Source organism: Manis pentadactyla, chromosome 9, assembly GCF_030020395.1.
Source record: "Manis pentadactyla isolate mManPen7 chromosome 9, mManPen7.hap1, whole genome shotgun sequence".
In the NCBI taxonomy this organism is placed as follows: Eukaryota; Metazoa; Chordata; class Mammalia; order Pholidota; family Manidae; genus Manis; species Manis pentadactyla.
In genome coordinates this window covers 15,863,257-15,885,381 of record NC_080027.1, presented here as the reverse complement: position 1 = coordinate 15,885,381, position 22,125 = coordinate 15,863,257, and the positions used below count along the sequence as shown (strand labels likewise).

At 50.8% G+C, this 22,125-nt stretch overlaps 1 protein-coding gene across 1 annotated transcript; it reads left to right on the top strand.

Moving 5' to 3' along the window:
* The first annotated feature begins 8,974 nt into the window (after window positions 1-8,974).
* LOC118931899 (pepsin A-like) lies at window positions 8,975-17,873 on the top strand. The gene is made up of 9 exons (XM_036924847.2): window positions 8,975-9,132; window positions 9,560-9,719; window positions 11,704-11,821; window positions 12,366-12,484; window positions 13,217-13,416; window positions 14,974-15,090; window positions 16,166-16,310; window positions 16,402-16,500; window positions 17,563-17,873. Exons 1-9 carry the CDS (start codon window positions 9,077-9,079, stop codon window positions 17,710-17,712), a joined length of 1,164 nt encoding a protein of 387 aa, XP_036780742.1. The 5' UTR covers window positions 8,975-9,076; the 3' UTR covers window positions 17,713-17,873.
* Window positions 17,874-22,125: the final 4,252 nt, after the last annotated feature.

Below are 22,125 nucleotides of genomic sequence, written 5' to 3'. Positions count from 1 at the left end.
TGACTTTGGAGCCTCTAACCAGATCAGAAGCCTCCTCTAGCCTTCCTAGGGATCAAAAGCTCATTCCAGAGTCAGCCAGGTTAAATGCTCAACCATTCATCCAATATCTACTCAGCGCCAGGTTCCAATCCCTGGGGAAAGTTGATTCCCTGGGGAAAAGGCCTCCTCCTCCATGACTGCTTCCCAGATGTTCCCTGGAAGTGAGCTCCTTTTTCTAAATGATCCATAGCGTTTAGTCTCTTTCCAGTACACTACGGTAGTTAACTGTTACTATTGGGTTTTGCTTTGTATTATAATGACTTAAGTAGGGGGTCTTATTCCTCCCACTCATGTGAACCCATTGAGGGCAAAATTCATGGCTCATTCATCTCTATTAAGCCTACTGCCTGGCACATGGAATAAATAAATGAATGTGAAGATGAATGAGGGGTCTGGATACTCAGGAATCAGGCCAAGGTGGATGATGCAAAGCAGAAAGTAGGGCATAGGCAGATGGCAAAATCTTCCACTTGAATCTGTGGCCTCACCCCACACCCCACACCAAGGCACAAAGCCCCCAAAACCACAGCTGCTGCAGGTCCTCCGGGCAGGGAGGGCTTGGTGCCCTCGCTGCTTGGGGAATGGCATTGGCCATCTGGAGCAGAGGCCCAGAAGGGGGCTTTAAATACACCCGAGCCACACCCCCAGCTCCCTCTGCTTGTAACCAAACACGATGAAGTCACAGGTCAGAAGCCAGAATCCAGATCAAATCTGATTGGATCAGAAAAGACACAGAGGATCAGGTCCAGAGTTGTGCTCACCAGGAAGTAGTGTGGTATTAGAGATACAGAGGATAAAGGAGCTGGGACTGCGTGGGGCAGAGCCCTTTTATCAGTGGGACCTGACCTCTGTCCCCAGGAGGAGTTCACCCCAGGCCACTGGCTCCAATAGGCCCATACTGTGGCCCTGGGCAGGCACAGCTCAGGGTAGATACCCTGAGGGGGAGCAGGGTCTGCAAGGGCAGAGGGAGCCTTCTGAGTGTCCCTTTGTCCCCACTGTGGGACTTCAGGCCAGTTCCTTGGTTATGTTCTAGTTGCTGGGAATTTTCCATACCCTGGTGTCCATCCTCTGCCAGCCCACTGCCAGGTTCCAAGCGTTTTCTTGTCTGTTCTGCCCCATTCCAAATATCTGCCTCCCCTAGGCTGCTCTACTGCATTTTACCCAGAGGGCCAACCAGCCTGGTGGTGGGCTGCTGGGGCTGAGGCTGCAGGACATGCTTCTCCTTCCTGGGGACTCCAAATGAGCCCATTCCTGCCCCCAGGGACCAATGCCTCTTCCCTACTCCTTGCCTGTCCTCGAGAGCTTGGAACACAGTGTGTGGAACCTCTGTGTTCCAGTGTCCTCTCTGCTCATGGACCACAGAATTGGGACAATCAGAGATTCAGGATGATTCTTACTCTCCATGCTCCTGGTCCTTCAAGGCAAATGGGCTCCTAATGTCCCTGCGGACAACCCATTCATTCGTTCACTTCATCAATCTGTTTGGAATGCTTATTCTGCACCAGCTGCCAGATGGCATCCCAACCTCTGCTTACATACCTCCCATGAAGCTTCGCTTACTACGTGTAGGTTGCCTTATTCATGTTCAGCAACTCCATTAGCTCAAGCAGATCTCTGTCCCTGGCTGAGCCCCAGGGACTGCTCTGGGAGCTCTGAAATTGGTTGTATCTGTGTGTGTATCTTCTTGCGACGGGGGTCCTTCTCAGTTCTATGTTTTTAAAGGCAGTAAATGCTTGTAAGTGCGGGCTCAGAATCCAGACAGCCTGGGTTTGAACAGAGCTCTGCCCCCTGCCGGTGTGTAACCGTGAACAAATTACTGAACCTCTGCATAGCCTGAGTAAAACAAGAATAGAAGTACCTACATCAAAGGGCTGTTGAAATGAGATTTTATTCATATGCCACACTTGCCTTTGCACAAGTTAACCATCATCATGCTCACGGGCATCTCTGCCTTACTGTCAATGATGCTGGCCCATCTCCTTGTCCTGGTGACTTGCCTGGGTAGAAGGGCTTTGTTCCATCTGCTCTGGACTATGCACTTCACTGGGACAAGTGTTCTCTCTCCCACATGCCACTCACCAGCCCTTGGGGGTCTGGACGCCAGACCCAAATAGAAATTCACTCTTCTTAGTGGAGAAGGAGGAACCAGAGCCAAAATGAAGGGACTACCTGCTCTTTTATTTTTTCAATTGTGAAGCATAACGAACATATAAAAATATGCTTAAGGCTTAAAACACACAAGCAAAACACACAACTAATCCCAGCCAGGCCACGAAACAGAGGACGCCAGTCCCCAGAAGCCTCGCACATGTCTCCGCTCAAAAGAACTTCAGCTCCCATTTCTCCTAAGAATCTCTCATGCCCAGTAGGGCAGGCAGGCAGCATGATAACCCTGTGAGCAGAGGAGAACAAGAAGAGTCAAGGACACCAGCCCTGTTTCTTGCTGCTTGGTACTCTAGGCCAGCTGCTGAACCTCTCTGAGCCTCAGTTTACCAGCTATAACTGTAAAATGGTGCCATATAGTCTTGTATCTATCTCAGGAGGAGAGACCATGTGGGTTCCTGGCATGACCCATGTAAGTGCTCAATACCTGCAGGCAATTACTAGTATTAATTTGGATGGAGACAGCTATAGGAGAGATTTTCTAGGGAAAATTTCTAGACGGGCTCTTGCCTCTGCTCCCCCAAACTCCTAAACCACAAGTGAGTTAAACAAACTGAGGGAAGGGTTGGAAGAGCATCTATTTCAGGAGTTTTTCCAAACTGTGTTCCTTTGATTCCCAAGGGTTCCATAGAAGTCTTGTGGGGCTGGTGGGTTTTCATCCCCTCTGTTGCCTGAGTAACTCAGCTGATCTCCAGTGTCTATAATGGCATCACACACATGTACAGTTTTATGCAAAGATATTATGCTCCCAATAAAATTAAATTAGTGTTGTAAAACTCCTACAAACTGAAATAAAATTTTTTTAATGAGCAAAAGAATGCTCACTTCTTGAAAGAAGACGTGCAAACAGCCAATAAGCACATGAAAAGGTACTCAACATTATTATTCAGGAGGAAATGCAAACTAAAACTACTTAAACCCACTGGAATGGCTAAAATTAAAATGACTGACACACCAAGCATTGATGAGGTTGTGGAGCACCTGGAACTCATACCCAGCTGGCAGGAATAAAAAATAATACAACCACTTGGGAAACTGCTGAGCCGTTTCTACAAAAACTGAACATGGACCTACCCAATAATCCAGCACCTCCACTCCTGGGTCTATACCCAACAGAAATCTACACATATGTTCACCAAAAGGCACGTCCTAGAATGCTCAGGAGCACTGTCCCTAAGAACCCTGCATGAGAAGCTACCCAAATGCCTACGGACCAGAAAAGAGATAAGTAAAATGCATCTACACAATGGAATAATAAACAGCAAAGCAAATAACCAGTTTGCAATTTACCTGGATGAATTCCACAAACATAATTTTGAGCAAAGAAGCCACACACAGAAATGTGCTTGTTATATGCTGCTGTTTAGCTAAAGTCCAAAAATAGGCCAAATTATCCTCTGCTTTCTAAAGTTAGAGTAGTGATTATGCTTGGTTTTGGGGTGGGGTCATGACTAGAAGGGAGACTGAGGGAGCTTTGGGGGAACTTGTTCTGTTTCTCGATGTGGTCATAGTTAGGTGGATATATTCCATTTGTGAAAATTCATCAAGTCGTTCATTATGACCTGCATCCTTCTGAGTGTATATTCTATTTCAATAAATGTGTTAAAGATGATGCAGATTTATAAGAAACCATTTAGAAAACACACAAACATTTCATTTTCTTTTAAAAGTGCATTGCAAAACAGTATGTACTGTATAGCCCCATTTTTGAAAGGAAATAAATATATTCATTTACAACATTCATGGTGGATAGTTCTGGATAGTGGAGTCATTTTTTAATTTTTATTTACCTATAAATAATCTACACCTAACATGCATTATTTGTATACTGGGGCCCAAAAATTGCTATTATGGGTTTAATTTTAAAAACCTGTGCCTAACAACACAGATGGAGCTAGAGGGTATTACGCTCAGTTGAATATGCCAGGCGGAGAAAGACAAGTACCAAATGATTTCACTCATCCATGGAGCATAACAACAAAGCAAAAACTGAAGGAACAAAACAGCAGCAGAATCACAGAACCCAAGAATGGACTAGCAGTTGCCAAAGAGAAGTGGGTAGGGAGGGCGTTGGGGAGGGGATTAAGGGGCATTATAATCAGCACACATAATATGGGGGGGGGCATGGGGAAGACAGTACAGCACAGAGAAGACAAGTAGTGACTCTGTGGCATCTTACTACACTGATGGACATTAACTACAATGGGATGGGCGGGGGACTTCATAATATGGGTGAATGTGGTAACCACAATGTTGCTCATGTGAAACCCTCATAAAATTGTATATTAATGATACCTTAATAAAAAAAAAGTGTGCCTATCTCTGGAAAAACTATGCAAGTCTGGGCCTGGGGAATGGAAACATGTGCTCTATATGGTTGGACACGGTGTGCCAGGCCTGACACCATGATTGAAAGCCCCTAGGGGACCAGCCGTCCCAAGGCCTATCAGACCAGCTCGATAACACTTATCATGCTGAGTGCTCTGTCGCGGTCTTGCCATAAATGGGTTCTTTAGATTTCATTCCATTGCTTGATAGGTTCACGGAACATTTCTGAGCACCTGTGCCCTTGGCAGGGGTGCCCTACATTAACGATGCAGTTCCCAGGGCCCCTCAAAGCTGAGTGCCTGGCAGGGCTAATGCCAAAGTAAACCTTGTTGTCTAATCTTTCTGCCAGGCCAGTCTGGCACAAGGAGGTCACATGGCTCCCCTGCTGGCAGCCGCCGTCGGCCCTGGCTAACGATCAGACCTCATGGAGAACATGCGGCCCTAGAGTCAGGATTCTGCTTTGCCTCCCAAGAGCTCCTATGGGTACAGGGAAAATGGCTTCTCTGAGGGCCCCTGAGGTGGAGGCTGCAGCCATCATGGAATATCCACTTTACGCTCTAGCCAGTGGGCAGAAGCCAGGTGGACGTGTGTGGGCACGGCGCCTGGCCCGGAACAAGAGTATGCCAGGACCAGAGCTTGTGTGACAGAGGCTGTAACCCCTCCCAGGTCACTACTTAGTCACGTCATGTCCCAGTCTCTAATGTGGAATGGGTGTGAAAATCTCTAATGTGGGAAGACTTAATTATCTTCACCAAGCCAGGAGCTTCCCACTGGTGCAATCCAAAGACCCACCCAGACGGGAAGGAAAGAGGCCTCCCCCGTGCTCTCTTGACCCGACCACACCTCCGTGAAGGCATGGCGCATGGCCAGGAGATGGCTGGCCGGCTGGCCAGTACCCCCAGCAACGAGAACATGCCCACCCAGCAGGGGGCAGGTGCATAAAAAAACACGTTGAATGAATGTGTAAATGGATCCTGCAGGTCACCGCCTGAGGATCTTCCTTCGGCTTCCCGAACATTTCCCCTCTGTCCAAAATTCCCAAGGGGACCCCCCAGACAAGGTAAGTCCACAAAATTGATGCCCATCCTGCAAGCCAGCTCCAGGATGCCCAGGGGGGTATGGCCACGATCGGCCCTTCCTAGGCGGACTCTGGCCCCACTCCCAGGATGCTATAAAACTGCCTATCTGGAGGGCTGAGCACCCAGGGGCTCAGAGATAGTCGCAGTGTCCTTACTCGGCTCCTCAGCCTGCCAGCTTTGTCACCCCCACCCTTCAATGTGGAGGAGAAAAGCAGACGGTGACAGATTTTACCCAAGGTTACAAAGGGCCAAAATGGAAGCAGGGGTCATGAGTGGGCTGGTCTTTCTTTTCCATTTCCCTCAGTGCTATTACAACATTTCACTTGAGATGGATCCAGTGTATCCCCTTCCCAGGTGCCCCCGCAGGCAGAACCCTGTGTCCAGTTTTCCCCTCACTCCCACCGTGTGGCTGTCGCTGGCTGAGCCCTTCACCTGCTGTAAAGTCAGAGCCATCAGATCTACTGCCATACAGAGAAATCCACCTTTTCAAGAGCACAATCTAGAGAAAGACTATCTCCATCATCCCCAAAATTCCCCGTCCTCTGCTTGTAGCCACTCCCTTCCCCTGCCCCTGACATGTTTTCTGTTGCCATTATCTTGCCTTTCCCAGAATGTCATATAAATAGAACCTTACGCATGTGGCCTTTTGAGTCTGGCCTCATTCATCAGCATAATGCTTGTGAGATCCTGTCCCGAGCATCTTTCTTTCTGTTGCTGAGCGCTCTTCTGTCACTCTTTGATCGTCCAGGGAGCAGCTAAAGGACATTCAAGTTGCTTCCAGTTTTGGACAATTATGAAAAACTGTGTTATGAACATTTATGTACAGGTCTTTGTGGGGACATAGGTTTTTTTTCTTTTTTTTTCAGTAAATACCCAGTAGGGAAATTGCTGGGTCAAATGGTAAGTGCATGTTTCCTTTATAAGATACTGCTAAGCTGTTTTCCCAAGTGGCTGCACCACTTGCATTTCCACCTGCAATGCAGGAAAGTCCCACTTGCTCAGCATCCTCATCAGCACTTGGTGTTGGCAGTGGCTTCTATTTTAGCCACTGTGTTGGCTGGTTGGCACTCCTTATTGAATCCTCACAACAGTCCTATGAAACTGGTGGTACTATTATCCCCATTTCACAGATGAGCAAACTGGGTCTCAGAGAGACTGGATCCCTAGCCCAGGATCTTACAGCTATTCAGAGGCAGGGCCAGGATTCAAACCCAGACCCTGGAGCCAGAGCTCTTCATAAGATTCTTCCACGGCTCTCAATAAACCCCAGTCATGAGTAAGGGAGAAGGCCCGGGGGGTGAACAGAGATCTAGATTCAAGCCCCTGCTCAGTCACTTATTACCTGGGTCACCTCAGGCAAGTGGCACAACTTCTCTGTGCCTCAGGGTCCTCATCTGTAAAATAGGAGAGCAATGCTGCTCACCAGAACGAGCTAAGAGTAAGAGGACAATAAATCTAAGCTTCCTGCTTCCCCTAATGCTAAGGAAGAGACACATATGAAAAATGTCACTCTGTGTAAATTGCCAGACTGGCTGGCAACTGGCAAAAACAGCTAATGATGGAATCATGACCCTATTCTGAGCTACATTCCCAAGCTACTCTTCACTAAGCCAAGTGTACATGGGATTAATTAAAAGACTATGTTGAACATTTCCATGCACCTACCACTCACCAAGGGAGAAGAAAGCTGAATAAAACACATGTAATGCTCTCCTCACAGTCCATGGTCCATTCCTGTCTCCATCCTCAGGGTTCCCTCACGCACCCTGCTGCCGTCCAGTCACATCTCCTTCCATTTCCAAGTTGCAACGTACGCACAAAAGATGTTTCTTTTTTTCAAGAAAATGATTTTAAGTTGTTTCAGATATGCATAACACAGACATAAAGGATGAAGAATAACAGGTGAGCATTCCAGTACCCCCTGCCCAGCGTAAGACACTGTGGAGGCCCTGATGAGCCCCACCCAGTGCACACCTCTTCCTCGCACCCGGGGGTAGCCTCGAGCCAGGGGTTTCATCTGGTGCTCCAAGACAGGAGCAGGCATCTTCAGGACCATCTACAACACCGTGCAAGTGCTGAAATCAGCCCAAAGGTGAGGTAGGTCAAAGGAGAAAGCCTTGAGGAGGCAGAGGAGAGGAGAGGAAGCCAGCACCAAAAGGCGTGGAAGTGGAAAATACAGGGCAAGGGTCTGCATTTGGGACACAAACATGTTTTCATGGGTGAGTTTGAAATGCAAACATGCTTTGTATAAACCACCCCTGGGTCTTAAGCTGCCCTGCCCACCCCTCCATACTCACCTAGAGGTACTGCGGGGAATTTGGAGCTTTTATAGAATCTGTGTTTCCTGATGCTGGAAAAACCAAGGGTGGGTGGCCCAGAGAATCCAATTTCAGAACAAGACCCAAAAGTGGGGCTTGCTACCTACTGGTGACCTCCATCTTGCATATGCCCCTTCCCCGCAATTCCCAAATCAGTTTTTTTCACCCCACTTTGTCCACTGAATAAACTCCACAAAGCAGAGAATCCATCGGGTTGGGAAGCCTCCTCTTTTAAGAAGAGAACCTTTCTAAGTCATTCACATGCTAGTATGAATTTCCCTGGATTGCTTTGCTCCACTGCCACCAATTCAGCAAAGTTTTAAGCATGCTTCACCTGAGAGTCAGACCCAGGTGGGATCTCAAAGTGGAGGGTTTGAGCAGCCTGAGAGGGTGGAAGAGAAAGGGTGCAGAAAGTGAGGGCACAGATTCCAAAGACAAACCTGGTCTGGTTCAGGTTTCCTTCCTCCATGAAGGGAAGGCAGCAATCTCCCTCTTGCTCCACATCTTCCTCCCTCCTCTGTGCTACATGCACCACTTTCCCAAGACAGCCCAGCTGCCATGAGAAGCAGAGCATAATAAGGCCCGTAGGCTAGTTAGACAGCCAGTAACTCCAAAGAATGACATTTCTCGGGGGGGTGGGGGGGGATGTGCCCTGAGTCCCAAACAACCAATCTACAAATGTGCTTTGGGGTGCCAGCTACAGGGACCTGGCCCACCGCTCTGTGGGGAGCTGCTCCCCAAGAATCCCAGCCGTGTGTCCCTGTGGGACAGGTTAGAATTAACTCCTTTGACATCTGTGCAATGGTAAGTGCACTTCAGACCGATTTTGTCAAAATACTCAGCTTGTCAAGATTTAACACATTTCATTACTTAAGAAACAAGCTACCACTCCATCGTGCTCTCTCTGCAGGCCCACCCCAACTGTTGGATGTGGTTACAGTGGAAAGCTACCCAACCGGAACATGGCTCAGGGGCGGCGACAATCTTATCAGGAAACTTTCTGTTGCGGGTGAGGATAATGGGTGGCACTTGGAGGCTGATAAGGCTGATTCCCGGTCTTGGGCTGTATATAAGGAGCACCTCCCGCCCGCTGCTGCCTACCGTCCACCCGTCTGGCTTTCTCTGGGGTCTTGGGATCCAAGGGGCACCATGAAGTGGCTGCTGCTGCTCGGCCTGGTGGCGCTCTCTGAGTGCAAGGTCTTCAAGTGAGTCTGTGGCACTCCCGGCCCAAAGAGCGCCAGGGGGCTCCTTCCCTCCGCTGCCGGTCCCCTGCCTCTCTTTCCTCCCACACTTCTCTTCTTCCCTTCTTCCGCCTTACAAGTTCTCTCCTCCTATGACTGTCTCGAGTCTCCTTTCTTGTCCCTCTCCGCCCTCGGGGGAGGCAGCGCAGCTGAGGAGACCAGCCCTCACGTCCAGCCTGGGTGTGGTTCCCAGCTCCGGCTGCGCCGGTGGGGCTTGGGGCAACCTCTCTGCGTTCCCGGGCCCAAAGTGGGGACAGCTCCCCTCTGACTTCCCTCCTTCTTCCTCTCTTGGGCCAGCTCCCTTCTGGGACTCCCACAGCACCCCACGAGCAGACTCCTGGCCTAAACTCTTCTTTCTCTAAACCATCCCTTCATGAACACTCCGCCACAGGGTCCCCCTCGTCAGAATGAAGTCCCTGAGGCAGAAGCTGATCGAGCATGGCAAGCTGCAGGAGTTCCTGCAGACGCACAGCGTCAACCTGGCCAACAAGTACTTCCCCACTGAGCCAGCCAACATGATGGCCGACCAGCCCCTGCAGAACTACATGGATGTGAGTGCACGGGCAGGGGGCGGGGCGGCCGCCAAGACTTGGCCCCGAGGAGAGAGGGGCTCCCGGGGGCCTTGGAGCGGGGCCCCGCAGGGGCTGCTCCGGGATCTCAGAGGCATAGGAAGCACAGGAAAACAGTCAGAGGGGCCTCTCCTTTGTTCACTCACCCTGTGTTTACGTATATTCACACCTCCTGTGCGTCAGGCGTCAGGCACCGTGCTGGGCCCTGGGGAAGCAGTAGCGAACAAAGACAGGCCCAGCCCCTGACCTCACGGAGCTCACCAGCATGTAATCAGCCAGCCTCCCAAACCAAGAAAAGTACCACCAAGCCGAGGGCTCCGTGCCTGGAGAGCATGGCAGGGACACCGGCCCCCGGACAGTCAAGGGAGAGCAGGGGTTCCCAGGGGACCAGAGAGAGTCCCAGAGAGCAGAGGGCTTCTGCCGGACCCTGTGCCAGCGGGGAGCAGAGAACATTTGAGGAAAGGTGCCCTCAAGGGCCGAAGCAAAATGCCAAGTGAGGCCCGGCCCAAGGGGCGGTGGGGGAGCCAGAGCAGAGTCTGGATAGGGCTCCGCATCCTAACTACCACCCAGTCACCTTAACCAGGGGCATCGACAGGATCAGATTGGAATTTCAGGAAGATCCATCTGACTCTTCTATTTGGGGCCCAGTGGCAATGTCCTGCCCTTACGTAGACACCATGTGTCCCCTCTCTGAACGGCACAGGGCTACGGGTATGAAGCAACGTTGCCTGTCATTAAAGCTTAGCCTATGAAATCTGCCAGACCTGCTGGGAATCTAACGCTTCCAAGTCACTTGGCCTTGAGCAAGTCATTGAAATTCTCTGAGCAAGCCTCGGTTTCCTTATCTGTAAAACAGAACCACTAATATCTGCCATAAGAGGGTTGCTGCAAGTAATTCAAGCAATAAAATTTTTTTTTTTTGGAGTTACTCAGCATAAGGCTTGGTTGGCCCTTGGTAAAAGCTTGGTACAGGTTAGCCCATATTTTCACTTAACAACTATTTATGAAACACCTACTATGTACCAAAGGCTCTATGCAAAAAAAGTGAGGAAACAATGGTGAATAAGGAAAGTTCCTGAAGCTTAATGTCTAGAGAAGAATATAAGGAAAGATGTGGAAATATCTAGGAATATAAACAAGAGACAAATGCATAAGTGTGTAAGATAATGTCAGGTAATAAGTGTCAAAAGAAAAATGAGTTAATTGGAGGAACAGAAAGAAAAAGAATGGGGAAGGGGCACATTTAGATAAGGTGGTCAGGGAGGGCCTCTTGGCAGAGGTGACATTTGACTAGAGCTCTGAATTACTGATGAGAAGGAACCAGCCAACGAAAGATCTAGAATAAACATTTTCCTAGCGCAAGGAATAGCAATAGGCCCTGGGATGGGAACGAGCTTGTCACCATCAAAAAAGAGCAAGAGCAGCATGGCTGGAACCGTGCTGGCAAGAGGGAGAATGCAGCCTCTGAAAACTAAGAATCTGACAACACCTTTTCTTGAAACATGCTGCACAAACCTAGATTCTGGAATAAGATATCTTGAGAGGTTTCCATCTTTAGGTGACTTATTTCTCCCCCACTCAGCAATTCAATAACAAAATATTTAAGCGTTTACTTTGCTGGGTGCTGTAAGGTCCACATGTCCCAGGATGTACATCCTCCAGGATGGCAAGACCGAGAAATACAGGACAAGAGCTGAAGAGGGGACAGCAGATTAGTATTAGGTTTTAATGGTGCTTAGAAGAGAATAGTCAAAGGGTAGCAGGGGAGCAATCAAGGGAGACTTTCAGGAGGAAGGGAGATGAGGCTGGCCTTGAAAGATGGATGTATTGGACATGGAGAGAAAGGCAAGAAAAACAGTGAAGGGACGGACAGCAGGTGGGCTAAGGGCACAACCCAGAGACTGTCCTGGGGAAGGCAGGCTGGGGAGCCCCCAGTCAGTGAACCGTGCTGTCCCCACCCTGCCAGATGGAGTACTTTGGCACCATCGGCATCGGAACACCCCCTCAGGATTTCACGGTCATCTTCGACACTGGCTCCTCCAACCTGTGGGTGCCCTCGGTCTACTGCTCCAGTCCTGCCTGCTGTGAGTGCCCGGTCCTGCCCAGCCCTACCCTGCCCAGGCCCCTTCAGCACCAACTGACCTGGAAGCCCCGAACACTCAGGGGCTTCAAACAGGTCCAATTTCAAGCCTGTTGGTGTCATTCAAGGGTTCACTCAACAGGCATTTACTGAGCACCTACTATGTGCCAAACCCTGGGCTTCGGTGCCCTGGGGCATGAAGGGGTGAATAGCACATGGTCCCTGCCCTCAAGGAGTTCAGTCCAGGGGCAGAGAAGTGTGCACCATGCATAGCCACAGGCCTGCTCTGCTCACTGTCCACCTGAGGGGTCCTTAGGGAGACCGGGGGGGTTGGCGAGGAACCTTCCATCAGTGAGATGGTCCCAACTGGTCCAATCTGATGGCGAAGGAACCTGCGAATGCTTGGGCTCCAAGTCTGGGAAGAGGTTACCTTTCTCTTCCAAAGTGCCACCCACCCAGAATCAAGGCACCCACCCCAGGAAGACAACCCCTGTCCATGAGTCCCACTCGGCTTTGGAGTCTGACGACATCACTTCTTGCCCTTGCAGCCAATCACAACCTCTTCAACCCCCAGCAGTCCTCCACCTACCAGGCCACCAGCCAGACAGTGTCCATCACCTATGGCACTGGCAGCATGACAGGCATCCTTGGATATGACACCGTCCAGGTGGGCACCTCCTGGCTCACCACCCATGCTGCCCAGCCCTGGGTCTATCTCCCAGGGACCTTGGGGACCGCAGCACCCCTGAGAACCAGGTTATTCAAGCAAGATGGGTCTCGGTTGTTACAATGTAACCTGACTAGGGGATACAGGGGGGGATGCAGGAGGGGAAAGTGGCAGAGAGGTCATGGACATTTCTAGGTGGGGCAGTAGTGGGTAAGGGGTGCGGGTTGCCTAGTGCCATAAGCCAACGTCAGCCCCACCCAAGATGACCACTGTGGTCTGGACGGGGGAGAAGGCAGGAAAAGGCTCCATTCTCTTTCAGCACCTCCTCCTCCCACTCGTCCCCCACCTGCAGCCCACCTGAGTCACAAGAGCCCCACAGACATCTCCCCCTGCCCCCACGGCCCTCCAGGGCTCAGCAGGGGTCGCAGCTCTGATTTGCCTGGGGTCTGCTTTGCATCCAATCATTAGAAACAAACACAAAGTGACCATCTGTTCTGCAGCAAATCCTCACAGCCAGGCACAGAGTGTGACCACCTGGAGATCAGCCACAGTGGTTACTTCCAGGGGGAAAAACAAGCGTTCTTGGACACAGTCCCTCGCCCCTCCTTCCAGCCTGATGCCCCAGAAGCCATATCCCACACGGGATGAGCCAGGAACACTCTGGGCCCAGGGCTGGTGCCCCACAGGGCTCAACACGAGCTGATCGTGCCCATCTTGGGTTCCTCTCCTCAGGTCGGAGGCATCGCTGACACCAACCAGATCTTCGGCCTGAGCGAGACCGAGCCTGGCTCTTTCCTGTACTACTCTCCCTTCGACGGCATCCTGGGTCTGGCCTATCCCAGCATCGCTTCCTCTGGGGCCACACCTGTCTTTGACAACATATGGAACCAGGGTCTGGTTTCCCAAGACCTCTTCGCCGTCTACCTAAGCCCGTGAGTTGGGTAGGGAGGTCATGGGCCCAGCAAGGGGCTGTCCTGTGCTGGGAAAGGGCCAGAGGGTCTTGGCAAGCATGGGATGGCAAGGTTAATGTCTAAGGCTTGAGAGGTATATCTTTGGAGAGGATGAGGCCAAATTTCTCTCCAGTGAACCATCTTCATTCTTCTTACTTTATTAAAGTAAGTCTTTATCACCTTAACTTACACAACTCAAGTGTCAGTAGCCATTGACCTGCAGCACCCATCTCCTCATCACTGGCCCCCAAAAGACCACCATTTAAAGTGAATCCACCTAAACTAGGGGCCAAAATTCCGTAGCAAAAAAGTGAAAGGAGGATTTCATCTGGACTTTTATCTTGAACAATGCAACTTCTAATGAGGAAAACAAGTTTCTTTTATGAGTTAACAAAATCTAGGTTCCAGGTGTGACTATGAGTTAATTCTAAAAATGCATAAAGAATAAACCAAGGGTTGGTTTTGGTTGAGTAGAGATCTGTGCAAGACTATCTGAGCGTGTCACCACTTTTCCAGACACGCTCAACTTGCCTGTGGCACTCACATCCTTCTCTTCTGAAGCAATTTGTCCCCATTGATGATTTTCTTTAGCTGTTAACTGTTCTGCTATAATCTCTGTGTTGCAGTGTACGGCCGGATGTTTACAGGAGAGTTGGGGTGGGGTGCACAGGGACCATTTTATCTGTGACCAGTTCTTTGGTGATTAATTTTTTATCATTGCCTACTTTTGCTTCCTGGCTAATTTAAAACTGCAGAGATTTAGAAAATGAATATTCTAGTAAAAGGACCCCTGCAATTTACAGCAGGAGGCCCCTTCTATCCTTTTCCCCTCTTGGCCACTTATTATTCACGTAGACTCTTAAACACAGTCTGCCTTTATGTGTACTCAGATATTTCACACGGGGATATATCTCCAGCTCAATCAGGGTTTCCCAGTCTCAGCACTGGTGGCATTTTGGACCAGATAATTCCTTGCTGTTGGGGCTGTTCTGTGCATTTTAAGATGTTTTTCAACCTCTCTGGCCTCCACCTACTAGAGGACAGCAGCACCCTTATTCTCACCCAATCATGAGAATCAAAAATGTTCCCAGACATTGGCAAATGGCCCCTGGGGGCAAAACTGCCCCTGGCTGAGACCCAGTGAACAATCAAGTCCTTTGGAGCAAGCTGTTCTACATTCACTTCTCTTGAGGTCTCCATGGCATTAAGAGTATGTCGCAGAAACCACACACTTTGCAGCCAGAAGGACCTGGGTTCTAATCTTGGTCCTGGCACTCCCTGGCTGTGTGACCTTGGACAAGTCACCTAACTTCTCTGAGCCTCTGTTTCCTCACTATAAAATAGAAATAATAAAAGTAGTAGTAGTAATAATACTAATAATAGACTACTGTATGGGCCTTGGTGTAAGGATTGAAAGAAACACACTCGGCATGGCTCCTGGCACTGGCTAGAGCCCTGTCAAGGGCAGCTCTTAGGATGCACACAGTAGATGTTCAGTTGAGCAAATGAATTCCCATCTTTTCCCCCAACTTTCCACAGTAATGGCCAGAGTGGCAGCGTGGTGATGTTTGGTGGCATTGATACTTCTTACTACACTGGAAACCTGAACTGGGTGCCCCTTTCTGCTGAGGGCTACTGGCAGATCACCGTGGACAGGTGAGATCACCATGGATGGGCAACGTCCTGGCATGGGCCCCAGATCTCAGTTCTTTAGGGGCCCATAGTTAACTAAGCTCTCCAGAATCCCCCCTGGAACAGCCAGTGCAGGGAAATGTACCCGAAGAGGAGGAGGTGGAAGCCGGCCAAGCCCAAGAGACCTGAGGAAGGCACGTCACTGGGGAGGAGAGCTGTCTCCTGGTCAAGGAGGCCGGACAATCCCCCAGCATGCCTGGGGAGAGCCGGATGACCCGTCTGCCCACCCATCTCAGGATTCAGGGGACCTGTGAACCAGAACAACGCTCCTCCCACCCTCGGGAAAATGCCGCTTTCAGTCCAGGGACAGGGCGAGCAGTGTCTCAGGCCGTCGCCTCCCACCCACCCTCCAGAGCCCGCCCCTCCCCCACGTGACCTCCCTCTCAGGTGTTCTTGCCCCAGCCAGCCTGCCAGGGTGGCCAATGGCCCAGGCTTGCCCAGGAGTGAGCAAATTCCTGGGATGCCAGGCTTTCAGTACGAAAACTGCGACAGTCCTGGGCAAAGGGGCACGTGCTGGTCACCGTAGATCTGCCCCAGCCAAGCTAAAACCTCAACAGTGCCCCCAACTCCGCCCCTGCTCCCCTTGTCTCCATCACCCCCCGCCTGTCATCCCCTCTGCCTGTGATGTCCTTCTCCAGCTCGTCACCTTCTTGGCAACCTCTGGGCGTCTGCTTTCCCAAAAAGGCTTCCTTGGGGGCTCCACGCCACCACCCTCACCTGGCCTGAGTTTCTCTTCCCCTGTTGTGCGCTTCCTCAATCACAACTCTTCCAGCCAGGCTGTGAACTCGCTGCAGCCAGAAACTGTGTGGCTGCCTTGATTGGCTATGCATCTTCCAGTGCCTAGCACTGAGTAGGCACTCAGTTAATATCTGTTGAGTAAATCAATGCATGGGTGAATGAGCATGCCAATCAGAGAAGCTGCAGTTTTAGGTACTGGCCAGTGCGTAGGGAGGATGGACCTCTGGAGTCACCTGGTTCCTCCTTGGGGAGATGTACTCCCTCGAGGCTCAGAGAACCCTTACTTACATCTCTTCCTCAGCATCACCATGGACGGAGAGATCATTGCTTGCAGCGAGAGCTGCCAGGCCATTGTTGACACAGGCACCTCTCTGCTGTCTGGCCCAAGTAATGCCATCGCCAACATCCAGAGCTACATTGGTGCCAGCGAGGACTCAAACGGCCAGGTAAGTCTATCCCTGACTGCCCTGTTCAGACCCAAGTGGCAGGTCTGCCACGCAGAAGGAATGCAGGCCTCCTAACCCTCACTCTTTCCAGATGGTGGTCAGCTGCTCAGCCATGTACAACCTGCCCAACATCGTCTTCACCATCAACGGGATCCAGTACCCTCTGCCCGCCAGTGCCTACATCCTGCAGGTAAGGGGGCTCGGGGCCACCCGCCTAGATGTGCCCTCACAGGACGCGGCCGCATACTGCCCCTGAGCACTTCCACACACTGAAGCTGACATCTGCTCTGGACAGCTTCAGAGAAAAGGAAGACATTTAAAATAAACGTGTGAATGAGAATGTGGATGCAACACTGCCCCACCCCACTTCAAGGGAAAGAGTGAGGCAGAGGCTCATGGTAGGAAGAGAGGATTTCCACTTGGACCCTGAATCCAAGCTCTGGGGCTCAATTACCAGCCTGCTGATTCCAAGCTGCAGCCCCTCTCAACCTGTTTCCTCATCTAACAGCTAGAGCTGTCAGCTCCCCCCACCCTCAGAGTGTGGTCAGAGGAACCAAGGGAGACTGACCCCATCAAAGCCACAAAGGGTTGAGCAAACAGAAATCATAACTTCCATAAAGCCAGGGCTTACCGTCTCAGCAGCTAACAAATCTTTAGTCCAATGGCCCGCAGGAGAACTCTTTACCTTCTGTTATAATGCCAGATGGAAACCAGCTTTGCCCAGGGGGTGGGTTTTGTTTAGCAGGAAGTACCTGTCTGAGCTGCACCCCCAGCGATGCTCCTTACTGAGTAGGGGTGAGGCCTGAGCAGGGACGTCTTTCAAAGTTGCCCAAGTGATTCTAATATGCAGCCAAGGTTGTGGCCCAGTGCCCTAGAGATTGAAAAGGACTGACAGCTGATCTGGTTTGCCACTGGACAGATCCGCATAATGAGAAAAGGCTGCGTCACCAGAGCTTCCAAAGTCCTTCCCGGCAGCTGAGTTCTCCCTAAACCCTCAGCTCCCATGCTGATGTTAGGGGTTGTGCCTCTGCCAGAAAAACTGAATAAAATCTAGTGACCCCTGGAAACCAGTAGTGCAGTGAAGAGCTAATCTAGGCGGATCCCATGCCAAGAAAAGCCACACCAAGACATGAGCAGGAAGCTGCTCCCTGCATCCACCTTGCAGTGGACCGGGGCCCTTGATGCTTAACCCCCTGTACCTACCGCTGCTGAGTCTGTGTCGCATCTCCCGTCTCCTCCTCCTCTGCTCCAGAACCAGCAGGGCTGTGCCAGTGGCTTCCAGGGCATGAACCTCCCCACCGCCTCCGGAGAGCTCTGGATCCTGGGGGATGTCTTCATCCGCCAGTACTTTGCTGTCTTCGACAGGGCGAACAACCAGGTGGGCCTGGCTCCCGTGGCCTAAGCCTGAGTTCCTGGCCACTTCCCAGGAAGATCTGGCCTCCATTGCCCACTCAGATGAACATAATTGTCCTGACTGTTCTTCTCCTGGGTTCATGGAGGTGGAATCCTGGCCTTGTTCCTATCTTACCAATAATGTACAATAAAGACATAACCTCCTACAAAGCGTTGTGTGGAGTTGCTTCTCTTCGTCAGTGTCTCTCCTCACGTCAGCAGGGTCAAAACACCAGGGCAGGGTGACAGAAATGAGCCCACCCCCTTGGACAGCCCCAAATGCAGTGGCAATGCCCGCATGTGGATAAAACGAGAGTGCCTGTGGCCAGGATTCTCCCCTGGTCCTGGTTGACTAGCTCACTGCACACCTGTGGGCAATACATGGCTGTTGACGCTATAAAAAGAGCTCTGCCCAGTGCTCTGGGCACGACACGGTGGCACAGCCACAAGGCTGCAGGAGAGCAGAGCAGAGGCTGGAGTGGTGGCAGCACTGAGGACAGAGGCCCAGAGGACAGCTGTGTGGACAGAGGGGCCCGGAGGCAGAGACTGGCCTGCTGCATACAGACTTACTCTGATGAATGGGATTCTAGTGACTGACCTGCCACCTGGAAATAAAGTTGGGTATAACCCTTTCACCCCAAGAACGTTTTGCTGTCAATTTCTTTGGTCACACTGAATCCATAGTGAACTTGCCTGGGGCTGAAACCCATTGGCAAGACACCACACACACTTCACAACAGAGCCAAGAAGACAAATGGGCCTCAGCAGGTCTGCCTGGGAGAATCACATAACAATTTGGAGACCAGAAATGCCAGGCCTGTGACCACTGCATAAAAGAGGGCACCACAGTTCTTGATCAAAGGGGTCAAATTATTTCTTCCAAAGCCAATAAGAGATCATGAGAAAAGGAAAGAGATCAAGGGGAGGTGGCCACTGATGGTGACATTCTTAAGTAGGCCAGGCAGGGCAGTACTGTTTGTAAGGCATGGGCCAGACGGGTGACAAAATCTACGCGGCTGCTCTCTGTGATAAGCAGGCTGATCCACACTAACACTGAAGAATTCCTCACCACTCTGGGTACAAGACACTGGACTGATCCACTTCCCCATTAGTATTTTAAAAGAGGATGATTTTCTGAGAAAAGGAACTGAGCATGCCCACTAGCGAATATGCCCTAGACATGCGAACAGGAAATATTTGGAGCAGCGTTTTTCAGACTTGGTAGCAAATCCGAAGAAAAGATTCAAAGTAAGTAGGGAACCTGCTACATTCTATGCCCCTCTTCAACATTCATAAGACACATTTCCCAAAGGCTCTGAGAAGCCCTGCTGCAAAGTGATTGTTTCACTTTGGCTCAGTTTAGCTTACTCCCAGCTCCTGTTTTGCTAGTAAACCTCTAGCAGTCCTGTGCTCCTCAGCACGCACACCGCGGAAATTCCCATAGCTCCTGCCTCTACCAACAGCTGGATTCCAGGCTGTCCTCTGAGACGCTGGCCTGAGGACTGGAGCTGGGCCTTCCTGATGAGAGCAAGTGACTCTGGTGCCCAAAACAAGATGGCTTTGGAAACTCTTGTCACATCAGCGCCCGATTTGTCATTTACCACTCACCCAAATGGAAGATCTTGGGCTCTAGGAAGGGGTGAGGTGAGCTCTACCACCCAATGCCCCAGGCTCCCCAATATCTCCTATACCCGCCCCAGCCCACTTCCCATGGATGAGCAATCTTTCCGAAACATATGCATTTGAACATCCTTCCTTGCTTAACAACTTTAATTAATGCTTTGCAATTGCACTTGGAAATAAGACAATCTTTGGTGAGACTTCCAAGCCCTGCATGCTCTGCTCCCTACACCTCTTCCCGGCCTCACCTTGATCCCTCTTACTCTGAGCTCCAGCCACCCTGGCCTTCTTCCAGCTCCACAAATCCCAAACCTGACCTCTAGGCCTTTGCACACGTTTCCCTTTACCAGTGTTGCTGTTCTCTTTTCCTTGACATGCTAACTCCTAGCATTGTGCGGATCTCAGCTTAAATGTCACTTCCCTGCGAAGCCTTTCCTGACTACCTTCTTGCAGAGCCGGGCCCTCCTTTCCTTCATGGCCCTGAGCACAACTGGAAGCATGCATTCATGGGAATGCTTATTTCTGATCCACGAGGGCAGAGGCTATATAAGTGTTGAAGCCCCAGCAGCAAGAGCCGGGCCTGGCACAATATAGGTGCTCAATAAATATTTGTGACGAATTTGAGATGAATTTTTAAAAGGGAACAACTAGGATAAGAGAGAGAGGGCATCTGATCTGACTGAGACCGAGCTGAAGACGACAGATGGGTCTGCCTCACCCCCAGATATCCTTCCCAGTCATATCTGGTCGCAGGCAAACAGGTGGACTTCTCAAGTTTCTGGGGAGGAGTTTCACAGTGTCCTGACTCCTTTGCTGTGTTTGTGTTTCCAACATTTCCCAAGCACCTCACATGAGCCAGGCTGTGTGCTGGGCTCTGGGGATGCCGGCAGGACTTCCCAGACCCCTTCCTGCCCTCCTGCCTCCAGCCCCAGCCTCCCTTCCCACTTCTCAGCCCAGCAGCTGCAGCCCAGCCTCTCCCTCCCAGCCCTCCTTCCGTTCCCTCATCCTGGGAATACTGGATCCAGACAGAATCTAAAACGGCTCCCCATTAAACAGCTCATTTGGACTGGAAAGCATGGTGCTAACGTACCTGATCAGACACTCCCTACTTTGCTCCACAAGACAATATGCACTCACATTCCTTTTCCAGTCCCAGGCCTCTTCCCTACTCATCTTCCTGCATTTCCATTTCCTGGGGACCTCCGGTGTCTAAGCTCAGCATTTCCCCAGGACTTCAGGGGTCTGAGCTCAGCTCAGTTCATCCATTCCATTCACACTTGTCCGGGGTGGTATTTTCATCTCAAAAGTCTCTGCTCCACTCATCTGTGAAACCAAAACCCTCCCCAAACACAGCTTCTCTCATGCTGCTGGCGAAAGCATAAATTGGTACAACCCCTAAGGAGTGCCATTTGGCAATATTATTAAAATCAGAAATGCATATACCTTCCGGCCCAGTAACTTCACTTCTGGGAATTGATCTTAAAGACACACATGCACATGTGCAAAATGATGTAAGGACGTGGTTATTCTTTGTAGCATCTCTTGTAAGAGCAAGATTTGAAACATCCAGCCACAGGGGATGGTTAAACAATGTATGGCGCATGCATGAGAGGAGCCGCTAGGCAGCTGTAAAGAGGGAAAAACAGTCTGCTCACTAGGTACAGGGACAGAAAGATCTTAAAAAGAGATCGTTAAGTAAAAATAAAATAAAACCAGGTGACAATAGGGCCTATGTTATGCTATCTTGGGTTATAAAGAAAGAAAACCAGGTTTGCTGGCACAAACATACAGGAACTGAGAAAGGTCACCCAAAAGCCAGAGATGGTAGAAGGGAGAAGAGGTCGGGGAGACGCAGGATAGGGGAGATGTCTCACTGAATACAGTTCACCATGTTCTTATTTCTAATGATGTAGCCATACCACACATTCAAAATAAGTTAATAAAAGGTATTCTTAACCTCTGAAAGTTTATCCTAATTTGAAACCTACTGGAATCTGTCTTCAAACCTGTTCACCTAATAATATCCAAAATCGGGTCTCTTGAACCAGGTCTGATCATTTATCCCTTTGGGGACTCGTCAGGCCCAGTGAAACTGACATTGTGGAACAGGCTTCAGGCACACTCTCCCCTGTCTGCTGTTTCTCAGAACCCTGAATGCGGGCTCCTAAGTAAGGGAAGACGCAGGGTGTGTTCACCCAAGAGCAAATACCCCCCTGCTTATTGGAATGCAGGCTGCTGAGAATTCAGACCAGCTCATCCAGGTTGTTACAAGCACCCCACGCCCAGTTGAGGTCCCAAGTGGTCCTCCAGGCTCCTGGAGCCAGCCAGCCCTGGGCAGGGGCCGAGCATCCTGGGCTTGCTGTGAGCAGATCGTGTTCTCACCAGGTGGGATTCCACCTGCACCTCCAAACATGGCACGACAACATTGCCTGCCCACGGAGAGAAGGAGGACAGCTGTGAGCCCCTGCACGTCCTGAGAAGGGTCTGTGATGACCCCAGGGTGAGTCAGTGAGGGCCCTGCAAGGTGTTCCGCGCCAGTTCCCACACCTCTTCCCCAAGAGCCTTCCTGTGCCCAGGAGTCATCCGAAACCATGCAGGCTTGGTCCTTGGGCAGGGCCAGCCGGACGTGCCAGGTACAAGAGAGGGACAAAAGTGGCATCCTTGCACCCTCGGGTTGGGGGGACAATCTGATCGTGTGCTACACAGTCCCCCAGAGGGCTCTCAGGAGGACTGGGTGGGGCTGGCCACAGCAGCGACCCCGTGGGTGGCTTGACTGGTGTCCTCCTTGTCTGCCTCACCCCCT

Bases quoted from the DNA above. Each gene is read 5' to 3' on its own strand.
- LOC118931899 (XM_036924847.2), top strand. From the start codon at position 9,077: ATGAAGTGGCTGCTGCTGCTCGGCCTGGTGGCGCTCTCTGAGTGCAAG. The intron at 13,417-14,973 runs GTGAGTTGGGTA...AACTTTCCACAG, and splicing joins TTCGCCGTCTACCTAAGCCC to TAATGGCCAGAGTGGCAGCG. The intron at 16,501-17,562 runs GTAAGGGGGCTC...CCTCTGCTCCAG, and splicing joins CCAGTGCCTACATCCTGCAG to AACCAGCAGGGCTGTGCCAG.